This window comes from Abramis brama (assembly GCF_963993115.1).
Source record: "Abramis brama genome assembly, chromosome: 8".
Classification (NCBI taxonomy): Eukaryota; Metazoa; Chordata; class Actinopteri; order Cypriniformes; family Leuciscidae; genus Abramis; species Abramis brama.
The window spans coordinates 24,654,210-24,677,205 of NC_139970.1; the positions used below are offsets into that span (position 1 = coordinate 24,654,210).

The 22,996-nt window shown below is 38.1% G+C and overlaps 1 protein-coding gene across 1 annotated transcript; it reads left to right on the forward strand.

Annotated features, from left to right (window-relative positions):
- The first annotated feature begins 1,152 nt into the window (after positions 1–1,152).
- Positions 1,153–21,928, forward strand: rev1 (REV1 DNA directed polymerase). Its single transcript, XM_084122140.1, has 22 exons — positions 1,153–1,446; positions 3,302–3,368; positions 4,541–4,673; positions 7,586–7,754; positions 7,833–8,099; positions 8,525–9,225; positions 9,339–9,443; positions 9,547–9,663; positions 9,780–9,906; positions 10,705–10,833; positions 10,937–11,091; positions 13,627–13,746; positions 14,217–14,437; positions 14,550–14,722; positions 15,554–15,795; positions 16,047–16,240; positions 16,639–16,869; positions 16,980–17,079; positions 17,406–17,599; positions 17,735–17,885; positions 17,974–18,076; positions 21,054–21,928. Exons 2-22 carry the CDS (start codon positions 3,312–3,314, stop codon positions 21,163–21,165), a joined length of 3,801 nt encoding a protein of 1,266 aa, XP_083978266.1. The 5' UTR covers positions 1,153–1,446; positions 3,302–3,311; the 3' UTR covers positions 21,166–21,928.
- Positions 21,929–22,996: the final 1,068 nt, after the last annotated feature.

A 22,996-nucleotide genomic window follows, 5' to 3' on the forward strand; every position in this document is an offset into this window, starting at 1 on the left:
GAACCAGGACTTGAACTCGGGTCGTAATAAGCTGAAAAACAATATGTCATGGAACTGACCACTAGGCTATTGAGGCTAGCAAATTGCTCCAATTTGATAAATATTAGAACCTCAGTTTGTCAGAAATAGGGGGGGAACAGAATCCTACAGCAAAAAAACAGCTGTCGAAATCCGTTCCCCCACTCCCATTATGAGAGGTGTTGATGTAATGGCTTGAAAAAATGCTGATTTTATTTTTGTGTGTGGATGGAGCTTAACTTGCATCAGTTGAAAGAATATATTTTTTTGCCTTTCATTATGATAGGACAGTAGAGTATCAAGAAAGTTTGACGAACCGGGACTTGAACTCGGGTCGTAAGCTGAAAAACAATTTGTCATGGAACTGACCACTGGGCTATTGAAGCTAGTAATTTGGCTCAATCTGATAAATAGTAGAACCTCAGTTTGTCAGAAATATGGGGGGAACAGAATCCGACGACAAAAAAAAACAGCTGTCGGAATCCGTTCCCCCACTCCCATTATGAGAGGTGTTGATGTAATGGCTTAAAAAATGCTGATTTTATTTTTGTGTGTGGATGGAGCTTAACTTGCATCAGTTTAAAGAATATATTTTTTGCCTTTTATTATGATAGGACAGTAAAGTATCAAGAAAGTTTGACGAACCGGGACTTGAACTCGGGTCGTAATAAGCTGAACAACAATGAATGTCTGTGCAGAGGCAGACTGGCATAGACAGATTTCAGACTAGCATCAACGAAAATCTATTCTCAGAACATTTTGGTTGAGCTTTGGGGTGTAAAAACGACCACACATCCTCCTTGAAAGCTTGTCATTGAGCTCGATCACAATGGTATGTTAAATTCAACAATATAAATGGCGAATTCGTGAATCATAAATCCTGCTAAAAGCGAAGGCTCTCTTCTTAATATTCAAGAGCCAGGCCTTCGCCATTGGAAAATTGCTGGCGACAACGTCATGGCCTAATTAATATACATGAGCCAAGCTTAGTCATTGGAACATTTCGGAACGACGTCAGCAGAACGTGATTAAAATTCAAAAGCTGAACTCTGCGTCAAGTGTAGGGTGACAAACGGACCGCTTGATGGTGCTGTGAGATACAGACAAGGGCTAACGCTGTCACTGTGCGACCCCGTCTGAGAGGAGGAGGAGGAGGAGGAGAAGAAGGAGGAGGAGGAGGGTCTTAAGCGAAAACAGGCAGAGAATCTGGCAGAGCAAGCGGCTAGCAATGGAGAGATACGAGTGAATGGTAAAAGGGGTGAATCGTGCAGTCACGGGAGCATGTTGATATGGACAGAGTCCAGCATGCGCGAAGTCTCTGTTAGTAATCTTTCACAATTGACGCAAAGGGGGTGGACGCAACCCAAGAGCGGAAACAAAGGCGCTTTGGTTTGAACAAAATACATCTGTAAAGAAGGGGGATAATTGGTGAGCAACAATTTCAGTTTTCAGAGGTTTCTTTTTCAAAAGAAAACGCAAATATCACACGCAGAGTGACGCTACAGTTGCGTTGTTCTGTATTGAACTAATCGATCTGATGTCTGTTGCACTTCTGCTACATTGTTCAAAACGCTGATGGCAATCCAGTTTATTATGCACGAAATGTCACTTGCCTTTTTATTCTCCTACGTGTCTGATCACTGTCTCTATCAGCTGCCCCACTAACTTATCTTCTGCATAGTATTTCTCTTTCCCAAATGTACTGCAAAGTTTTTCCTTCCAGCCCGAGACAGTTCAGTGGTCTTTCACATGGCCAGGCATGTCCTGTGGCTGATCCTGTGTTCAACTAAAGCTACAAACAAACCCGCAATGGAGTATAATTCGTGTTAGGGAGCTATCACTTTTGGTTTTGTAACTGTCTTTTAGTAAAAAGGCAGTATAGCTGTGATATATAATAAACATTGTTGCGTGTTGATTGACAGTTCACTAAACGTGAATCTATTTGTCAACCATATCTAAGCCTTCAATACACATCCCTGGTGAAAAAAACAAAACGACTAAGCTAGTTTGGTTTTAGCGTTTCAGCTAGTCGGGCAGTAAGACCAGCTGGCTAACCAACTGAACACAAGGTTGGTACGGCTGTGAGACCCGACCAAAACAAATTTTTCAGTAGTAGGCTAATAATTTTATGATGATTCATTAATTTTTTTTACTGTTATTTTCATTGGCATTAACTGTTGGTAAATTGTATGGCTTCTAAAACATAATCAACTGCCTTCTGCAGAAGTGCATTGCATGGCCTAGTGAAGGTGTCCGTTGCATATTTCTTGTGTAATTTTTGGTAAATGAATCAGATGTTAAGTAAATGTTTTTGGTCCGATTGTCTGAACTGCCATAGTTAAGTTCAATCCAGAATCACCTAGTAGTGGGTTAAAATGTGTCATGTGTCACATCACAACTACTAAATATGCCAAATAAACAAATAATCCAGCATGTGGCTGTAAATAACATTAAAAACTTTGTTAGCTTTCCCATTCATCTTACTGAGGATGTTTTTCATTCCGTTACTCTTCAACTACCACATTTAATGAAAAAGATTGTATCAGAGGCAAAAATGATCAAGGAGATGAATTGCTGGTCTTATATATTCATTTGTCAAGAATTGACTGGAACAGATGTACAGATGACCTCTGCTCTGGTAAGGTGTGCAGTACTTGGAGAAAAATGCTGATCAAGTGTTTTCCGTTCACCTTTGACCTCACTGTTTTCAAAATTCAGATATATGCATCTACAAAATATAAGAATTTACCTGAATTCAATGCAGTACATTAAATACAGTGGATTCAGACTTGAATGAAATCTGTAGCCTAAGTCACTTGTGGATAAAGGTGTCTGTTGAATGCATACAATTATTTCAATTTTATGTTAGATAAAAAGAGGTGGAATTTAGAGGAATATGCTTAGCTTAGACTTCACTTTGCAAATCTCAACTGCTTGATTGTTTGTATTGTAGCCAAATGTAAACCATATTATTGCCAAGCTCTAGTTAGCTAAATGTGACTATAAAGCAAGAAGATATGATTATAAATAAAAACATGATTTTTTTTGTAAAGAGCTGCTCTACAGTGTGTATTGTTAAAAGCGCTATACAAATAAAATTGACTTGTCTTATTCAGCGCTCAAGATTTAGCATTTCAGATGCATTTAATTTTCTTTATTAAAGAAGTCACTCTTCTGCCTGCTAATTAAAGAGGTAGCACTTTTTTATTTACTGTAGCTCGTTCCCTTTCTTTTATTCTGTAAACACATGCTCAAGACTTATTCTTGAATCGTTGTGTTTCAGGTCCCTCAGTATGAGTCGAGATGGATGGAGAAAGAAAGCCAGTGAAGATGATGGGTGGGGAGGAAGGGTAAGAGTCTGTTGTTCTTTGTCATTTAATGTGCGTTATTGATATCAAGAAGGCGAGCAGCTGTTTTTTTTTTTACAGTTGAGTTGTCCTCTGATGTATTGTGTTGTTTTTCCTGGCTGCCCCTGTAAACACTGTAAAGTATTATTTTTACTGTTATTTTAACTTGTTCTTTGATTTCCACATAACCGTCGACTGCCTTCCTACCAGGCGAACGTTCCCCCTCATGTGAGCGCTGGTGTGTGTATGTGTGTGTTCCTGCTGGAGTCTAGACAGGTTTTCATTTGTATTACACCAGTGAGTAATCTCAATTTTCCTCACTGGTGACCAGCACCTCTGCTCTGCCGCGGTCGCCACAGTCCGAGCCCTGCAAAAGATTTGATAGGCTTCAGCGTCATGATGTTCCTCAGGCATTAGCAGAACCGCACTAGGAGAAACAACTCCAAGAGCTTCTGTCTTCACTGCTAACATTACAATCACAATATGTCCCAATAAGATGGCAACCATAGTGTTTTGCCACCAAATTTGAGACCCAAAAGGGTGTAACTGTTGATTTTTAGTTGGTGATTTAGTCATTTACAGCTGCAATAGCAGACCCCGGATCCCATGTTTGCTTGTAAAAGTGAATCTTGCCAGTGCATGTACAGTATCACAATTGTTTTCTTACAGGATTTTAAGTTTTTAAGCACAGAACAGTTGTTACCTTCATGCCTTGTGTGTTTTCATATCTCAGGTTATATTAATTAGGTTCAGGGGAATTTCCTGTCAGTACAGGTGGAGCGAATGAGTGAGTATTGTGGAGTATTTTTGTGTGTGTGTGAGTCTGCTTATTGGTTCAGGCTCAACTCCTGAATCCCAGCGTTCCATCCGTTGCCATGGAGACAGAGAGTCGCCGTGCCAGCAGGGCAGACTTGCACCTCCAGTCTCATTGAATGTCTGAGGCGTAATCAAACGCTTGTCAGCCAGACGCTGCACATTTTTCTTTGTGTGTGTTTCTATATTGCAGTCTGTTCATTTTTTTCCAGTGGTTAGAAATGTTTTTGTTTTTTTTACTGTTTAAATGTGTGTGGTCAGTGAGTGCTGTGTGCTTTGCCTTTGCATTACTTGATCTTGTAAATGGGATTTTTTTAAAATCAAATTAAGATTACAGTTGTGTTTGTTAAATTCTTTCTTAGGGTGGTTATATGGCTGCAAAAATCTGTAAGCTTGAGGAGCAGTTTCAGAAGGATGCCCCAAGAGAGAAGCAGAAAGATGGAATGTCCTCCTGTATCTTCAGCGGTGTGGCCATCTATGTCAATGGATATACAGGTCAGACTTCTCCCACATGTGCTGTGATAACAAATGTCAAAATCAAAGCAATCACATTTAAAAAAAAAATATATATTATTATTAATTATTTTGATATACTTAAAAAAAGAGATTATAAATACTTTTTGTAATCAGTATTAATAATACTAATAATTAATAACAGTATTTTATTTATACAGTATATATTTTTTATTATTTAGATCTGATATATTTATATATATTTATATATATATAATTGTACGGTCACTGCTGAAGGGTTCAAATATGCAAAAGATGCTGGAAAACTGAAGAATTTGCAGAACCCGAAGGATTTTATTGAAGAATATATATATATATATATATACATACAGTGAGGAAAATAAGTATTTGAACACCCTGCTATTTTGCAAGTTCTCCCACTTGGAAATCATGGAGGGGTCTGAAATTGTCATCGTAGGTGCATGTCCACTGTGAGAGACATAATCTAAAAAAAAAAATCCAGAAATCACAATATAGGATTTTTTTAACTATTTATTTGTATGATACAGCTGCAAATAAGTATTTGAACACCTGTCTATCAGCTAGAATTCTAACCCTCAAAGACCTGTTAGTCTGCCTTTAAAATGTCCACCTCCACTCCATTTATTATCCTAAATTAGATGCACCTGTTTGAGGTCGTTAGCTGCATAAAGACACCTGTCCACCCCATACAATCAGTAAGAATCCAACTACTAACATGGCCAAGACCAAAGAGCTGTCCAAAGACACTAGAGACAAAATTGTACACCTCCACAAGGCTGGAAAGGGCTACGGGGAAATTGCCAAGCAGCTTGGTGAAAAAAGGTCCACTGTTGGAGCAATCATTAAAAAATGGAAGAAGCTAAACATGACTGTCAATCTCCCTAGGACTGGGGCTCCATGCAAGATCTCACCTCGTGGGGTCTCAATGATCCTAAGAAAGGTGAGAAATCAGCCCAGAACTACACGGGAGGAGCTGGTCAATGACCTGAAAAGAGCTGGGACCACCGTTTCCAAGGTTACTGTTGGTAATACACTAAGACGTCATGGTTTGAAATCATGCATGGCACGGAAGGTTCCCCTGCTTAAACCAGCACATGTCAAGGCCCGTCTTAAGTTTGCCAATGACCATATGGATGATCCAGAGGAGTCATGGGAGAAAGTCATGTGGTCAGATGAGACCAAAATAGAACTTTTTGGTCATAATTCCACTAAACGTGTTTGGAGGAAGAAGAATGATGAGTACCATCCCAAGAACACCATCCCTACTGTGAAGCATGGGGGTGGTAGCATCATGCTTTGGGGGTGTTTTTCTGCACATGGGACAGGGCGACTGCACTGTATTAAGGAGAGGATGACCGGGGCCATGTATTGCGAGATTTTGGGGAACAACCTCCTTCCCTCAGTTAGAGCATTGAAGATGGGTCGAGGCTGGGTCTTTGCAGCTGTATTATACAAATAAATAGTTAAAAAATCATACATTGTGATTTCTGGATTTTTTTTTTTTAGATTATGTCTCTCACAGTGGACATGCACCTACGATGACAATTTCAGACCCCTCCATGATTTCTAAGTGGGAGAACTTGCAAAATAGCAGGGTGTTCAAATACTTATTTTCCTCACTATATATATATATATATATATATATATATATATATATATAATATATATAATATAATGTTCTATATATATATGTATAATTATTATTATTTTATTTTTTTAATTTGTTATTTTTATTTTAAATAGCTGAATTTATAAAAATGACCCCGTTCAAAAGTTTACATACCCTTGATTCTTAATCCTGTGTGTCGTTACCTGGATGATTCACAGCTGTTTTTGTTTTGTTTTGTGATGGTTGATCTTGAGTCCCTTGTTTGTCCTGAGCAGTTGAACTGCCTTATGTTCTTCAGAAAAATCCAGCAAATTATTCGGTTTTCCAGCATCTTTTGCATATTTGAACCTTTTCCAGCAGTGACTATATGATTTTGAGATCCATCTTTTCACTCTGAGGACAATTGAGGGAAGGTTCATAAAAGGTTCAAACTTTCACTGATGCTCCTGAAAGAAACACGATGCATTAAATAATAGCCGGCGGGTGAGAACTTTTTGAATTTGAAGATCAAGGTAAATTGCACTTAATTTGTCTTCGGGAAACATGTAAGTATCTTCTGTTTCTTCCGAAGGGCAGTACTAAATGAAACATTTTTTTTAAAAACAAAATAAGAAAAATTTGGGCATCTTCGTCCTGTTCAAAAGTTTTCACCCCCCGGCTCTTAATGCATCATGTTTCCTTCTGGAGCATCAGTGAATGTTTGAGTCCCTCAGTTGTCCTCAGTGTGAAAAGATGGATCTCAAAATTATACGGTCACTGCTGAAGGGTTAAAATATGCAAAAGATGCTGGAAAACTGCAGAATTTGCAGAACCCGAAGGATTTTATGAAGAACATTGGGCAGTTTTAACTGCTCAGGACAATCAAGGGACTCGAGAAGCAGCATCACATAACAAACACAAAAAAAGTTGTGGATCATCCAGGTAACGACATACAGGATTAAGAATCAAGAGTATGTAAACTTTTGAACGGGGTCATTTTTATAAACTATGGTAAACTATATGTAAACATCTTTTATGTAAAAATCTTATTCAGGACAGCACTAAATAAAAAAATTACATTTTTGCAGATTCTGCAAAGAGTATGTAAACTTTTGAGCACAACTGTAGATTTGTTTATAATAAGAATAATGTGCAAAATTATTTGGGAATATGAAGTGAAATAGTTTCTGGGAAAATTCGCAGGCTGGATTCAAACTTATGTTTCCCAATTGAGCACCATAGCTGAACGTGTCAGGAGGATGAGCGCAGTGCCACTGCTCTACCGTTTTGAGAACCTTGTATTGTGTGTTTTTTTTGTTTTCAGTTCCCAGTGCGGATGAGCTGCGCAGACTGATGATGCTGCATGGCGGCCAGTTCCATCTCTATTACACTCGCTCCAAAACCACACATATCATTGCCACCAACCTCCCCAACAGCAAAATACAAGCGCTCAAAGGAGAGAAAGTAGTGCGGCCAGAGTGGATCACAGACAGGTGTGTCTTTTGTGTACTTTGCAAGCTATTGAAGCACAATATTATAGCAATACTAATATTTTTGTTTTTTTTGTGCAGTATAAAGGCAGGCTGCCAACTTTCATACATCCAGTATCAGCTCTATACGAAGCAGAAAGGCTTGAGCTTTGCCAGTGTTTGTACACAAGGAGGGCAGGATCCATCATTTAGCCCTGGACCGTCCAAACCTAGTCCAAGCCACCCTCAGTCAGACAGTCTCAAGCCCAGCCACACTCAAACCCTCTCTAAAGAAGTTCTCAAATCCACTCACGCTAACCACACGGCTAACTTCAATGATCGAACTAATCACCAGTTAGACATCAAACTGTGAGTATGCTTTATACCAGGGATCCACTGGCACACGTGAGTTTCAAATGCTGCGTTTAGTTTAAAAACACTCATTTAAAGTCTTTAGGTGTATAAATACTGAAATGTAATAATGTTAAATATAATAAAAAAAAATTGTATCAGGTTTTCACACTGTACATTATGTTCATGTTTCTAAATGAACTTGAAGCATTTAAAAAAAAATTGAATTTAGTGTTTATTTATTTTTTCACATTTATTTAGACCACATAGTATAGAATTTTAATTTTGCCCATTTATTTGTTATCGGTTTATTGCATTGGCCTGCGGGTCAGTTAAAACTGCTTCACGACCATGGGCCATGGTTTTACACCCCTCATAAAAAAACACATTTGGATAATTATTTAATATTGTATCTTCTTGTTCTCTCTCCTTTTGTCTGGCAGGAATGGCATCACCTCTGAGGAGGATGCACAGAGGCCCAGAGTTAATGGGATTCATGATGGAGATGATGATGATGACAACGCCTGTGCCCTTTTGCCAAGAGGCTCACAAGACACTTCGTTAACTAACGGTTATGTACACCCTGTGAATGGTGCCTTAAAGCCTCAGGACTTAGTTTCTTTTGCAGACCATCGCCCTCATGTTGTTGACACAGGGTCCCTTCAGTCCCACCTCCCACAGGCTGGATGCTGGGACAGGGAGGAGCCCAGCTGCTCTTCTGCTGGATCAAAAGCAAATTCCCATCAGACGTCCTTGATATCCACAGCCAGCCCTGCAAAGAAGCCTGATCCTCACAATATGCAAAAAGAACTCCATCCAGAACCAGCATCTAATCCAGGAACTTCAGCTGCCCCTCAGAAGGGCAATCAGACAAGGGTTCGACTAAATGGGAGTTATCACATGACCCCTAACTCCTTCATCCTTGCAAACTCTAGTAACCAGTCAGGAAGTTCAACTGCGCAGGGAGCAGAGGCTGGAATAATATCAGAGTTCTTTTCTCACTCAAGGCTGCATCATATTTCTACATGGCGTAATGAGTTTTCTGAGTATGTGAACTCCCTGCAGAGCAGGCGGCGAGTAGCAGGAGGAGCTGTTTTCTCTGGAAAAGAGAAACTAAAGAAGCTCAAAGCTAATTGCAGTTCAGGTAGCTTGTCTTTGTGGTTTATGTTTGTGTATTTTATTTTGTTATTGAGGAGTATGTGTATTTGTGATGCAGATTTTTGCAAAAAAAAGTTTCTGTATTTCTCTTTGGCACAGGTTCCTTAATGGCTGCTCCTCAGGTGCGTCAGTCCTGTATTCTTCATGTGGATATGGACTGCTTCTTTGTATCCGTTGGGATCAGACACCGACCAGATCTCACAGGTACGTTTCAGTCAGTTAGAGGGAAGTGCACAAGTTTCTTATTGCAGCTTATTTGATAGCAACTGATAAACTGAGCTTTATTGATGGTCAATCTGTACTCCAGGGAAACCGGTTGCAGTGACAAGTAACCGCGGTCCTGGCCGTGTTGCACAGCGACCTGGTGCAAATCCTCAGCTTGAGTTTCAGTACTACCAGAGGAAACAGAAACAGTACAGAAAAGGTAAACCCAGATTTTAGAAGAAAGATGTTGGTTAAATTTTGCTTGAAATCACAATTAATTTATTAAAGATTATTTTGAAGTTTGAATTTAGGTGACCATTGTTCTTTCTGCTTTAGAGAAGACAGATAATGATCTTGAGATGACCCCATCTCCACAGTGTGATGAAGGTCCCAGTAATGGAGTGGATCTGGACCTGGCCGCCCTCTCAATGGCAGAGATTGCCTCTTGCAGTTATGAGGCCAGGTATTTATTGTAAACCTGCCAGGTTACTTTCTTTTGCAACATGAGTCCTTGATTATTTTGGTCCATTTCCCCCCCCCCAAAAAAGGTTTAAAGATTTTTACATTTTAAATGTATATATCTGCTATTCATTTTGAAAATGTAGGAGTAAATTAGCACATAGATTATGGATGTCCCGATCAATTTCTTTGTGCCGCCGATCTGAGTCATTTGATATTGAGTATCTTCTGATACAGAGTCCTGATCTGATACAGGTATTTTCCTAGTGCTAGGTGCATACTTCAAGTACAGTAAAGTTATAAAATCAATACAACGTATATAGGGACATACAGATAGTTCCTTAGGGGCAGGGGGCAAATGCAAAATAGGGGAGTAATTCCAATATATCAATTACTTTGTAACAGTAACAATTATGGATATGGGACTACTGATTTAAACTTCTTGATTTGTATATGTACAATAAGAAGAATAATTGCAACAAGAAGAAAGAAATTGTGGAGATAAGGTTAGAAAGCAAGATTATGATGTTAGAATGCTAGTCTGTCAGTCAAGCAAGCCATAGCAACTCGTTATGGCACATTCCGACGGCAGATAACAATAAACAGTAAATAAATTACTTTTGAGTGATTCATTACAAAAGAGTGCATAAAATATGGTAAACCAGAAAACTCTTAACATTTTTGACTCCAAGGCCCTCCATTGTCAACAACTGTAGATTACAATATATTTAAAAGTCCATGGCAATTTTTCATAATACGGTTTGACCTCTAGCAGTACCTGTTACTCCTGTTACTCTTACAGGCAGGCTGGTGTGCGAAACGGCATGTTCTTTGGCCGGGCTAAGCAGCTCTGTCCTGATCTGCAGTCTGTCCCATATGACTTCCAGGCGTATAAAGAAGTGGCACTGACTTTGTATGAGACCCTGGCCAGGTAACAGATATAATGTTTGCTGCAACTTTCTTTGGATTGCTATGTTATTCCTAAACCCAGTAGACAAACATTTTCTCTTGCTTCACGGTTGCTTGTTTTATAGTTACACTCATAACATTGAGGCACTAAGCTGTGACGAGGCCCTGGTGGACGCCACGGCTCTTCTGGTTGAGCTGGGGGTTACTCCTGATGATCTGGCACGGGCCATCCGTGAAGATATAAAGGAGAAGACTGGTTGCTCTGCCTCAGTTGGAATGAGTAAGAGACTTTATAAATGAAAAAAATTCTGTCATTATTTACTCACCCTTATGATGTTCCAAACCTGGATGACTTTCTTTCTTTCATGGAGCACAAAAGGAAATTTTTTGAAGAATGTGCTGGTTGCTCTTTTTCAATGCATTTACAATGAATGTGAAATTTGATGTAAAAGTATTATAAAACTTGTGAGCTATATTCCACAAGTCTTCTACAGCCATACAATAGCATTGTGCTTTCTAATGTACTCATGTGAACATGCCAAACAGCTGATGTCAAGATTTTAACCCTTATGTGCTGTTGGGGATGTTTTCATCCACTATGGGGTATTTTTGAGTCTAAATTTGGCCATAACTTTCTCTGTGTTTCAGCAAATGGAATGATTTTTGGTGACAAATCTTATTTTGACACATATTTTGGGAAAATGCTTTGAAATTTTTCAAAAACTCAACGGTACACTGTGGGCAAATTTACTACCCTTTCGTTATGTTCGTGGCTGAAAACAGCCACTACTTTAAACTGCTGTAAAAATTTATCAGATAAATATTTTTTTCAATTTTTTTGGCATAAATCTATTAATCAACCTCAGTCCTGCTCAAAAATACTAAATGTTTAAAAAAAATTCAGGATTTTAACTCTTTAATTGCCAAATTCGTAAATGATGTCACTGATTTGGGAAAAAACACACAAAATGACTCATTTTCAATATAAAATGTGATTGTGGATTTTTTTTTACCTTTTATCACAGTCTTGGACATGTCAAAGATTAGAAACAACATTGGTTTTGATGCATTGTTAGTTTTTGTGCAGCATCAGATTTTTAACTTTTTCTCCCTCATTTACTGTTTGTGGCTGTTTTTGCCCCATTGACTTCCATTATAACCACATTTTTTGATTGCAAAGTCATGACACCATATAATCATGCATTTTTTATTGTTGGTGGTTTTCCCTGTTGGGAAGAGGTAAAATTTGTAATTTTTACTGTTGATAACCAGGTGGAACCATTAACCCTTTAGATAGGCCTGTGCAAAAAAAAGCTTAGTTTCTGGCTTTTACATGGAGTTATATGGAGTTTATATGGAGTATAATAGCATAATAAAGTGTGTGTTTGTGTGTGTGTTTGTTTGTGTGTGTGTGTGTGTGTGTGTTTTATATTGAAAATGAGTCATTTTGTGTGATTTTTTTTTTTCCCAAATCAGTGACATCATTTACGAATTTGGCAATTAAAGAGTTAAAATCCTGAATTTTTTTTAAACATTTAGTATTTTTGAGCAGGACTGAGGTTGATTAATAGATTTATGCAAAAAAAATTGAAAAAAATATTTATCTGATACATTTTTACAGCAGTTTAAAGTAGTGGCTGTTTTCAGCCACGAACATAACGAAAGGTAGTAAATTTGAACAATGCACAAGGGTTAAGTGAATAACACAACTTTGGTTTGTTACTCACACTAAGCTATTCTATTGCTTCAGTAAACTCAAGAAATGTTTTGGAGCTTAAGAGCTCCAGTCCTCATTTACTTGCTTCATACAGAAGAGAGTGGCCAGGATATTCTTTAGAATGATCTAATTTAGACAGAAGTAATATAGGTTTGGAACGACATGAGGGTCAGTAAATGATGACACAATTTTCATTTTTGGGTGAACTATACCATGAATAAGTTTAAAGGGTTAGTTCACCCAAAAATGAAAATTCTGTCAGTAATTACTCACCCTCATGTTGTTCCAACCGCGTAAGACCTTCGTTCATCTTCGGAACATAAATTAAGATATTTTTGATGAAATCTGAGTGCTGGATCACTTCTCCATAGGCTGCTAGGTGACCGAAACTTGCTGGCCCAGAAAAGTTATTAAAGAGATCGTTAATATAGTCCAAGTGACTACAGTGGCTTAATCTTAAGGATATCAAGCGACGAGAATACTTTTTGTGCGCAAAAACAAACAAAAATAACGACTTTATTCCACTATTCATTTCCTTCTCTCTGGGCCTCGTAGTGTTTTTGCGCTGCGCGTCTGTGTTGCACGTCAACACGCATCACACACATGACCAGCGTCGGCCAATAGTGAGCCTACGTGGTGACGTGCAACACAGACGCGCTGCGCAAAAACACTACGTGAACCAACTAGAGGCCCAGAGAGAAGGAAATGAATAGTGGAATAAAGTCGTTATTTTTGTTTGTTTTTGCGCACAAAAAGTATTTTCGTCGCTTGATATACTTAAGATTGAGCCACTGTAGTCACTTGGACTATATTAACGATCTCTTTAATAACTTTTCTGGGCCAGCAAGTTTCGGTCACCTAGCAGCCTATGGAGAAGTGATCCAGCACTCAGATTTCATCAAAAATATCTTCATTTGTGTTCCGAAGATGAACGAAGGTCTTACGCGGTTGGAACAACATGAGGGTGAGTAATTACTGACAGAATTTTCATTTTTGGGTGAACTAACCCTTTAATGACCATGTGTCATATTGTAATTTAGTTGTTGGTGCTGTTTTATCTCTGAAGGCTTTTGTAACTTCCCTTATACTTGTCATCAGGTTCCAACATCCTTCTTGCTCGGATGGCGACCCGTAAGGCCAAACCAAATGGACAGTACTTCCTCAGGTCAGAGGAAGTGGATGATTTTATCAGGGATCAACCTGTCTCCAGTTTGCCTGGTGAGAACAGAGCATCCTACACATACACTACCATTCAAAGGGTCCAAAAGAGGGTCTGTTTAGTGTTTGTAAAATTTGTAAAGTCTCTTATGCTCACCAGGGCTGCATTTATTTGATCAAAAATATTTTAATATTGTGAAATATTATTACAATTTAAAATAAGATTTAAATTTAGTAATACATTTTAAAATTTATTCCTGTGATGGTAAAGCTGAATTTTCAGCATCATTACTCCAGCCTTCAGTGTCACATGATCCTTCAGAAATCAGTCTAATATGCTGATTTGGTGGTCAAGAAACATTTCTTATTATTATCAATGTTGAAATTTTAGTTGAAACGGTGAAAAATATTCTTCTGGATTCCCAAACTTTTGAATGGCATTGTATTTAAAGCTGAAAACAGAGTTTTACAGTAGAATTTATTGCTGTTTGTGTGCATGTGGACCTGTGCTTCTGCATGCTTGTGTGCAGGTGTGGGTCGCTCAATGAACTCCAAGCTGACCTCCTTGGGAGTGAGTACCTGCGGTGACCTGCAGCAGTTGTCCATGTCTCGACTGCAAAAGGAGTTTGGGCCACGGACGGGACAGACGCTCTTTCGTTTTTGCAGGGGACTGGATGACAGGCCTGTGCGCAGTGAGAAGGAGAGAAAGTCTGTGTCTGCAGAGATGAACTACAACATTCGGTTCACACAGGTTTTGAAGTATACAAGTTACAGCAATCATTGCGAATCGTCCTATACCTGTCATTGTCCTAAATCTGTTGACCTCCCTCATTAGTTTTCCATCACCTCTAATGTTCTGCTAGGTTGAAGAGGCGGAGTCTTTCCTCACTAACCTATCTATGGAGGTGCAGAAGAGGTTGGAGGGGGCGGGGCTTAGAGGTCGCCGGGTTACACTTAAGGTCATGGTGCGAAAAGCAGGGGCTCCGATAGAGCCAGCCAAATATGGTGGTCATGGGATATGCGACAACTTTGCCAGGTGACTTGCACCAGGATAAATTTGCCACTTCTAGTCTTCTCAAATAACCACTATCATTTGTTTATGGGGAGTGATACTCTGACATTTAAAGTTGTGATGAAACAGGAGTAGCAACAAATCTTTTCCTCTGTATTGTGACGTAAAATTTGAGTGAAACAAAAAAAAAGGAAAAATGTAGGGCAGGTATTTGGTTTAATTAATCGGTTGTTGATTGGATAGAGGCGGATTTGAATGTGAACTTGCACTTGATTGTAAGAAAAGGGTGGGTTTAAGCAGACTAAATGATTAGAGATTCAAGTTATGATGTTTTGATTTAGAATTATGAGATCAGAAAACAATATATGCATGGATGATTCATTCACAGTACCATGCATTTAGAAAATAGGGAGAATTTCTCTGATAAAAAAAAAAAAAAAAAATCCTGCTGATACCGATAAGCTGATGATAATTATTTTCATGCTGTGGGATATATTAAAATCATATACAATTTTGTCTGAATAAAAAAGAACTAAAAACTAAAATCAGTCATTGTAAAGGCTGCAAGTAAATTTAGGCGTCACAACATGTAATGTTAAGTATGAAATTGTAAAAATAAATAAATTGCATTTTGCTTAAGAAATTAAATTAGTGTTTTTAAAAATTAACTTTATATGAGCTTTAGAAGATGGCAATGGTCATTTAAATGTAAAAAGAGGTGAGATTAGCATTGGATTAAATATCCAAAATCACCCGAAACTGATTTAATTAATTCGAAGAATCTCTAATATTGACTGATAACTGAGCTCTGATTTGATATACATTTGAGAGTTTCTCATTACTGTCACATTGCAGGTCTGTTTTACTAGCTCAGCCCACAGACAATGGTCAGCTGATTGCAGCAGAGGCCATTAAGTTATTCCATGCCATGAAGTTGCATGTGAAGGACATGAGGGGAGTGGGGCTGCAGGTGCAGCAGTTGGAAGGACCACATGCAGACCCATCAGGACAAGGGGCCTCTCGTGGTCGCTCGATCAAAGACCTGCTGCAGGCCAGACAGCCTGCCCACAGCCCCAGGAAAGAGCCTCTAGCACAAGGTCAGAGCAGTTTGATTAGGACAGGGTTCTTCAAATCCAGCCACTGTCCTGCAAAGTTTAGATATAACCCTGAACAAACTCACCTAATTGTTTTTGCTCACTCATATGTGTTTGATTAGGGTTTGAGCTAAACTCTGCAGGACACTTTCCCTCCAGGGCCAGATTTGAAAAACCCTGATTTAGGATATGATGTATAGGATTTATGTTGGTATCTGACTCTTAACAAACATTCCTTGTTGCTTGTATTTTAGATGGTTTAACCAGCCCTTCCTCATCCAGAGCTTTCTCCTCCAATCAGGAGAGAGTTACTGCTCCATCATCACCACCCTCCACCAGCTCAGATCCAATGCCTGGAACGAGTAAAGGAGAATTTCACCATCCACGCACCCCCAACCATGTTAGGGCATGCCTAAACATCAGCATTGAGGTGCCATCTCCCTCTCAGGTTAGGTTCTTGAGTGCACTTCAGGATCTAAAAAAAATCGTTCTGGATTTTATCATGAAAATGTATCATGGTTTCCACTAAAATATTAAGCAGCATTGATGATAGTAAGAAATGTTTCTTGAGCAGCAAATCAGCATATTAGAATGATTTCTGAAGGATTGTGTGACACTGAAGACTGGAGTAATCATGATGCTGAAAATTCAGCTTTGCATCACTGGAATAAATTACATTTATTAATACTTAATACATTCACATAAATTACAAAAGAAAACAGTTATTTAAAATATTTTACAGGATTACTAAAATAAAAGCAGCCTTAATTTAAAAAAAAAGAAAAAACCCAAACTTTTGAATGGTGACATTTCAAATGTAAGCCCCTGTTTCCCCTCTCATATTAGGTGGACCCATCTGTTTTAGAAGCTTTACCTGTAGACATAAGGAAACAGGTGGAGCAGTCCTGGAGACACAGAGAGGAGCAGCCAAGCACCTCATCTCATCTCTCAACCCCACCTCGAACCTCCTCTCCACCTCCAGCCCCATCACATGGCACCCTTGTACTGCAGCTCCCAAACCAGCCAGGTCAACCATGTACAACGGGCATTATACTAGAGCTCCCTGACTTCTCTCAGGTACATGTTATTAACATGCCGACTACAAGGGGGAAACTTGGTTGAAATGGTGTTAACATTGACCATCAGAAACTAGTATTTTAGAGATCCTAAAACTGAACTTTTAACAGGTTGACCCAGATGTGTTTGCAGCACTTCCCAGAGAGCTTCAGGAAGAACTGTGCTCTGCTTATCGAAACAAGGGAAACGCTCAAGCTCAAGGCACCACTGGTGAGTAAAAATAAGTTGGGATGTGCAACAATCTAAACAACATCCCAGATGTCATTTCTCTATTATTATGAGCACTTATCTTTTTCTTATTCTAATTTTTTTCTTTAACAGATTTCATCTTTTATACTGTACATTAGAATATGATTCCCAAATTTAGTCCTTGTGTGTTATAATTGACTTTTTATTAACAATGTAGCTATAACTTAACATGACAATAATGATCAGCTTATCCAGAGTTTTGATATCTGTGTCTCCCCTAGAATTAAGTAACCAACCGCTACCACACACCATACGGTGTCTCTAATCTTGCCTTCTTGTTTCTGTAGTGGAACAAAAAAAAACATTTCCTCAACTAAAGCAGCCTGCAGTGGGGAAATTAAAGCGCTGCTACAAAAAGAGAAATGCTAGTCCTGCCAAAAAGGGTCCAAGTCCACTAAAAAAACTATTTCCTGGAAACAGCCCTGCCAAATCCAGCCCGTCCAAAATTATTCCTCTGCCACTCAAACAACAAGGCCTCAAAGTAAGCCTGTAATCCAGTTACAATATTCTTCTGTTTATACTGTAGTTTATTGATGCTTAAGCCATTTGACATTAAATGCGTTTGTTCAAGGTTTTGACAAAAAAAGGATTTATCTTAGATATTTTTCTTTGGTAGACTGAAAATGTACAGTGCCCGTCCTCTCCGAGCATAGATGTCCCAGAGACAATGTCCAAATTAAATCCCCGCCCAGTCCCGACACTAGCTGGAGCTTATGAATTCAGTGACATCAGAACTCTGCTTCGTGAATGGGTCACTACCATCTCAGGTACGGCAGAACAGCAACACTTTTTTAAATGCTAGTATATATTTGCATTGTGCACCTGGTTTAATTGTGCGGTGCTGCACCTTCACAGAACCAATGGAAGAGGACATTCTGCAGGTGGTGAAGTACTGCACACAACTCGTGGATGATAAAGACCTGGAGAAACTCGACCTTGTCATCAAATACATGAAGAGGTATTGTTCTGAATTCTCTGTCACTGATTCCTGCAATAAATACATCATAAATCTCACAAGCAGTAATATACACTACCGGTCAAACGTTTGGGTTCAGAAAGATTTTTTTAAAGAAATGTATATTTTTCTTAAACATTGATGCATTAAATTGATCAAAAGTGACCGTAAAGATATCTACTATTTTTACCAAAAAAAATGCCTGTTTCAAATAAATGCTGAACTCTCTATTCATCTAGGAATCCTGAAAAAGACATATTACAGTTTCCACACAAATATTAAGCAGCACAACTTTTTTCAGCACTGATAATAATAAGAACTATTTCTTGAGCTGCAAATCAGCATATTAAAATGAAGTATCATGTAAAACACTGAAGACTGGAGTAATGATGCTGAAAATTCAGCTTTGCCATCACATATTACATATAAAAAAATATACTAAAATAGAAGTTATTTTAAATGGTAATACTATTATTATTGTAATATTATTTCTATTTTTGCTGTATTTTTGATTTAATAAATACAGCCTTGGTGAGCATAAGAAACTTCTTTCAAAAACATAAAACATCTTACCAACCCCAAACTTTTGAACAGTAGTGTACAACCCCATTTCCAGAAAAGTTGGGACATTTTGTAAAATGCAATAAAATCAAGACTCTGGTATTTGTTAATTCACTTGAACCTTTTTTTAACTGACTAAAGTACAAAGAAAAGTTTTCCAATGTTTTCACTGAACAGCATAATTGTATTTTGTAAATATAAACAAATTTTGGGTGCAAAAAACTACCAAAAAGTTGGGACAGAAGTAAAATAAAAGATTATCAAAGTTAGATTATCCAACTCTTTTGAAACAGTCCACAATGAGCAGGTGAATTGGTAATAGGTGAGGGGAATCGTTTGGGTGTAAAAGAGCTTCTCAGTCTTTGCAAGCAAAGATGGGTCATCATGGCTCACCATTTTGTGCCAAATATCATGAGAGAACTGTCAAACAATTCAAATATCACATTTCTCAATACAAGATTGCAAAGAATTTGTCTTTTACCATCTGCCATACATAATATTGTGAAAAGATTCAGGGAATCCAGAGAAATCTCAGTCTGTGTAGGGCAAGCCAGGAGACCTCCATTGAATGTGCGTGACCTTTGAGCCCTCAGATGGCATTGCATGAGAAACCGTCACGCTACTCTGTTAAAGGGTTAGTTCACCCAAAAATGAAAATTCTGTCAGTAATTACTCACCCTCATGTTGTTCCAACCCCGTAAGACCTTCGTTCATCTTCGGAACACAAATGAAGATATTTTTGATTAAATCTGAGAGCTGGATCACTTCTCCATAGGCTTCTAAGACACTATAACTTGCTGGCCCAGGAAATGTATTAAAGACATCGTTAATATAGTCCAAGTGACTACAGTGGCTTAATCTTAAGTTTATAAAGCGACGAGAATACTTTTTTTGCACAAAAATAACGACTTTATTCCACTTTTCATTTCCTTCTCTCTGGGCCTCGAGTTTTTTCACGTAGTGTTTTAGCACAGCGCGTCTGTGTTGCACGTCACCACGTAGACTCACTATTGGCAGACGCTGGTCATGTGTGTGATGCGTGTGACGTGCAACACAGACGCGCTGCGCTAAAACACTACGTGAAAAAACTCGAGGCCCAGAGAGAAGGAAATGAAAAGTGGAATAAAGTCGTTATTTTTGTTTTGTTTTTCGCACAAAGTATTCTCGTCGCTTTATAAACTTAAGATTGAGCCACTGTAGTCACTTGGACTATATTAACGATGTCTTTAATACATTTTCTGGGCCAGCAAGTTATAGTGTCTTAGAAGCCTATGGAGGAGTGATCAGCTCTCAGATTTAATCAAAAATATCTTCATTTGTGTTCCGAAGATGAACGAAGGTCTTACGGGGTTGGAACAACATGAGGGTGAGTAATTACTGACAGAATTTTCATTTTTGGGTGAACTAACCCTTTAAATACAGCCACATGTGCTCAAGAGTACTTTGGAAAACCATTTTCACTTCACACAGTCTGACGCTGAATCAAGAAATGCCACTTGAATCTCTGTTACGCAAGGAGAAAGCTATACATCAGGAGATGCTGGCGAGTTCTCTGGGCCCGAGCTCATCTCAGATGGTCTAAAATACAGTGGAAATGTGTGCTGTGGTCTGATGAGTCCATGTTTCAGCAAAATATGGACATCACATTCTCAGTCCCAAAGACGAAAGGGACCTTCCAGACTTTCATCAATGACAGGTGCAAAAGCAAACATCTGTCCTGGTATTAGGGTGCATCAGTGCAAACAGCATGGGTAACTTGCATATGTATGAAGGTACCACTGACGTGGAGGCATATATTGGGATTGTACAGAGACATTTAATGGCACCAAGATGACATCTTTCCTGGGAAGCAAGACAATGCCAGGCCTCATTCTGCACATGCTAAAACTGAGTGGTTTCTAGACACTTTGCACCATAGAAGGGATGTGCCTGCCTGCAGTCCAGATCTGTCTCTTATTGAAAATGTATGACCCATCATGAAAAGGAGAATCAGACAACGACGACCACAGACTGTTGAGCAGATGTCTTTTATCAGGCGAGATTGGGTAAAAATGTCACTTGCAAAACTGCAACAATTAGTATCCTCAATTCCCAAATGATTAAAAAGTGCAAAAAAAAAAAAGGAAAGGTGATGTGACACAGTGGTAAACATGCCTCTTTCCCAACTTTTTTAGAGTGTGTTGCAGCCATCAAAATCAAAATTTGTTTAAATTTAGGAAATAAAATTAAGTTGGTCAGTGAAAACATTGGAAAATATTTTCTTTGTACATTTGTCAGTTAAATGAGAATTTAACGGTTCAAGAGAATTAACAAATCACAGATTCTTGATTTTACTGCATTTTACAAAATGTCCCAAATATTCTGGAAATGGGGATGTAGATCGATTGGACTTTCTGATGATTTGAACTGTTCATTTCAGACTTATGCAGCAGTCCTCAGAGTCAGTATGGAGCATGGCCTTTGACTTCATCCTTGACAATGTGCAGGTGGTGGTACAGCAAACCTATGGTAGCACTCTGAAGATCACATAGGAGGACCGTCCTAACCTCAGTCACTGTGACGCCAGCCCAGTCCTGCCACCTCATCATGATGTGTGAGAGAGACAACAAAACCGCTCGAGTCTGACAATCGTAGCATTGCTGTCCTTTTTGTGAAATCACCCAATAGAGCTTCTCTGAGAACACAGAGGACATCTGAGGATTACAAGATCAAGCCAATGATGATGAGGAACAGATGAGCATACCAGCTTTATTCAGAAGCAGCTGAACACTGAATATTTCTTTCATTATGTCAATTCTCTAGACTGATGTCTCTGGAGGAGCTTTGGTAACACTTTTCAGTCAGGTTGTATTTGTTAACATAAGTTAATGCATTAAGGGTAATGAGCTAACAAGGAATACTTTTTGATGGCATTTATTAATCTTGGTTAATGTTAATTCACAAATATATTATTTTTCTATTTTTTACGTCTTAGTTGATAATGCATTAACTCATATTAACATACATTTGTAACATATAAATGTAGAAATTAACATTTTACAGCACGTATTAATCTTGATTAAAACATCATTGATTTTTTAGTTGGTTAACTATTAATGTGTACAACCTGAGTGTAAAATGTCACCAGAACTTCTTTGAATGTTTTGAATGCACTGTCCTAAGCAAAGCCTTTGCTTCCTATTTGGATCTGTTTTTCTTTCTTGTCTTTATTGTCAGCATTTTGTCCTCTTGTACCCCAGAACCGGTGTTTATTTTGGATGTCTGGCCTCAGAAATATATAACAGACTTTGTAGCAAAGCAGAATGGAGTGGCATGTCATTTGCCTTTAATGGGTCAGACTGAGATGTTGAAAGTGGAAATAGGGAAAACAGTATATTCTATCAAAGTCTTTTGGCAGTTTAGCATGGGGATACTAACATTTTATGTAAAGCTAACATTTGTTTTCCTAGATTTAAAATATATATATATATATATATATATATTACAGTACTCCTGCTCATTGATTGTTCATCATCATGATGTATGTTTGTCCGTATGTCTGAAAGAGCTAAAAGAGAGATGAATATTTATAAAGAAAAGGATAAAAAAAAATTGGCCAGGTTAATTTTTACTAAATTGAGTTTCAACTGTCCTGTCATGCTTCTTAGTCTTGTTTTCTAAATATATGGATATGGTGCTGGAGGAAAGGAAGGGTTTTTCAATCAGATGGTTGTGAACCGAATAATAGGTCAAAGATGGATACTTCAGTTTACATTCCCAATGAAGCATTGTCCTCTCAGTCCCTTTTCACTGTAGTTTTGACTTTATGTATGAACAGAATGTACTTGACTCCTCAAATGTTTTAAGTTTATACGTTCTTGGTTTTAAGAAGCTGCTCATGAGACGTACATCTGTTATTATCTCACATTATCATGGCATTACAGAGATGAAGGCCTGAAAAAACATATTTGGTCAAAAATCTGTAATGACAGAATGACCTGTGCCTGAAGACCAGAAGCTGTGACATCATTTGTATGTTTTCTAAATTTGCAAATAAATTTGGATAAATTGATATGGTCTTGTTTTTTTTATTTATTTAAAATGTATTTTATTTTTTTGTGTGTGTCAAGCTAACATTGATCCACAATAATATCACTAACAATGATAGTGTAACAGCAAACATCTTAAACTAATTAAGATTCCTAAAGAAAGGATAAAGACAAAAGGCATTTGTCTCTGAAATCTGCAAAATTAATTATTATTCAATATTCTGATGGAGCGAACGAAGAGGCAAAATTTAAATAGAAGATAATCATTGATTAAATATGAATAAATACATAAATTAAAAAATAATTTTACAAAGAAAAAAAAATAGACTGATCT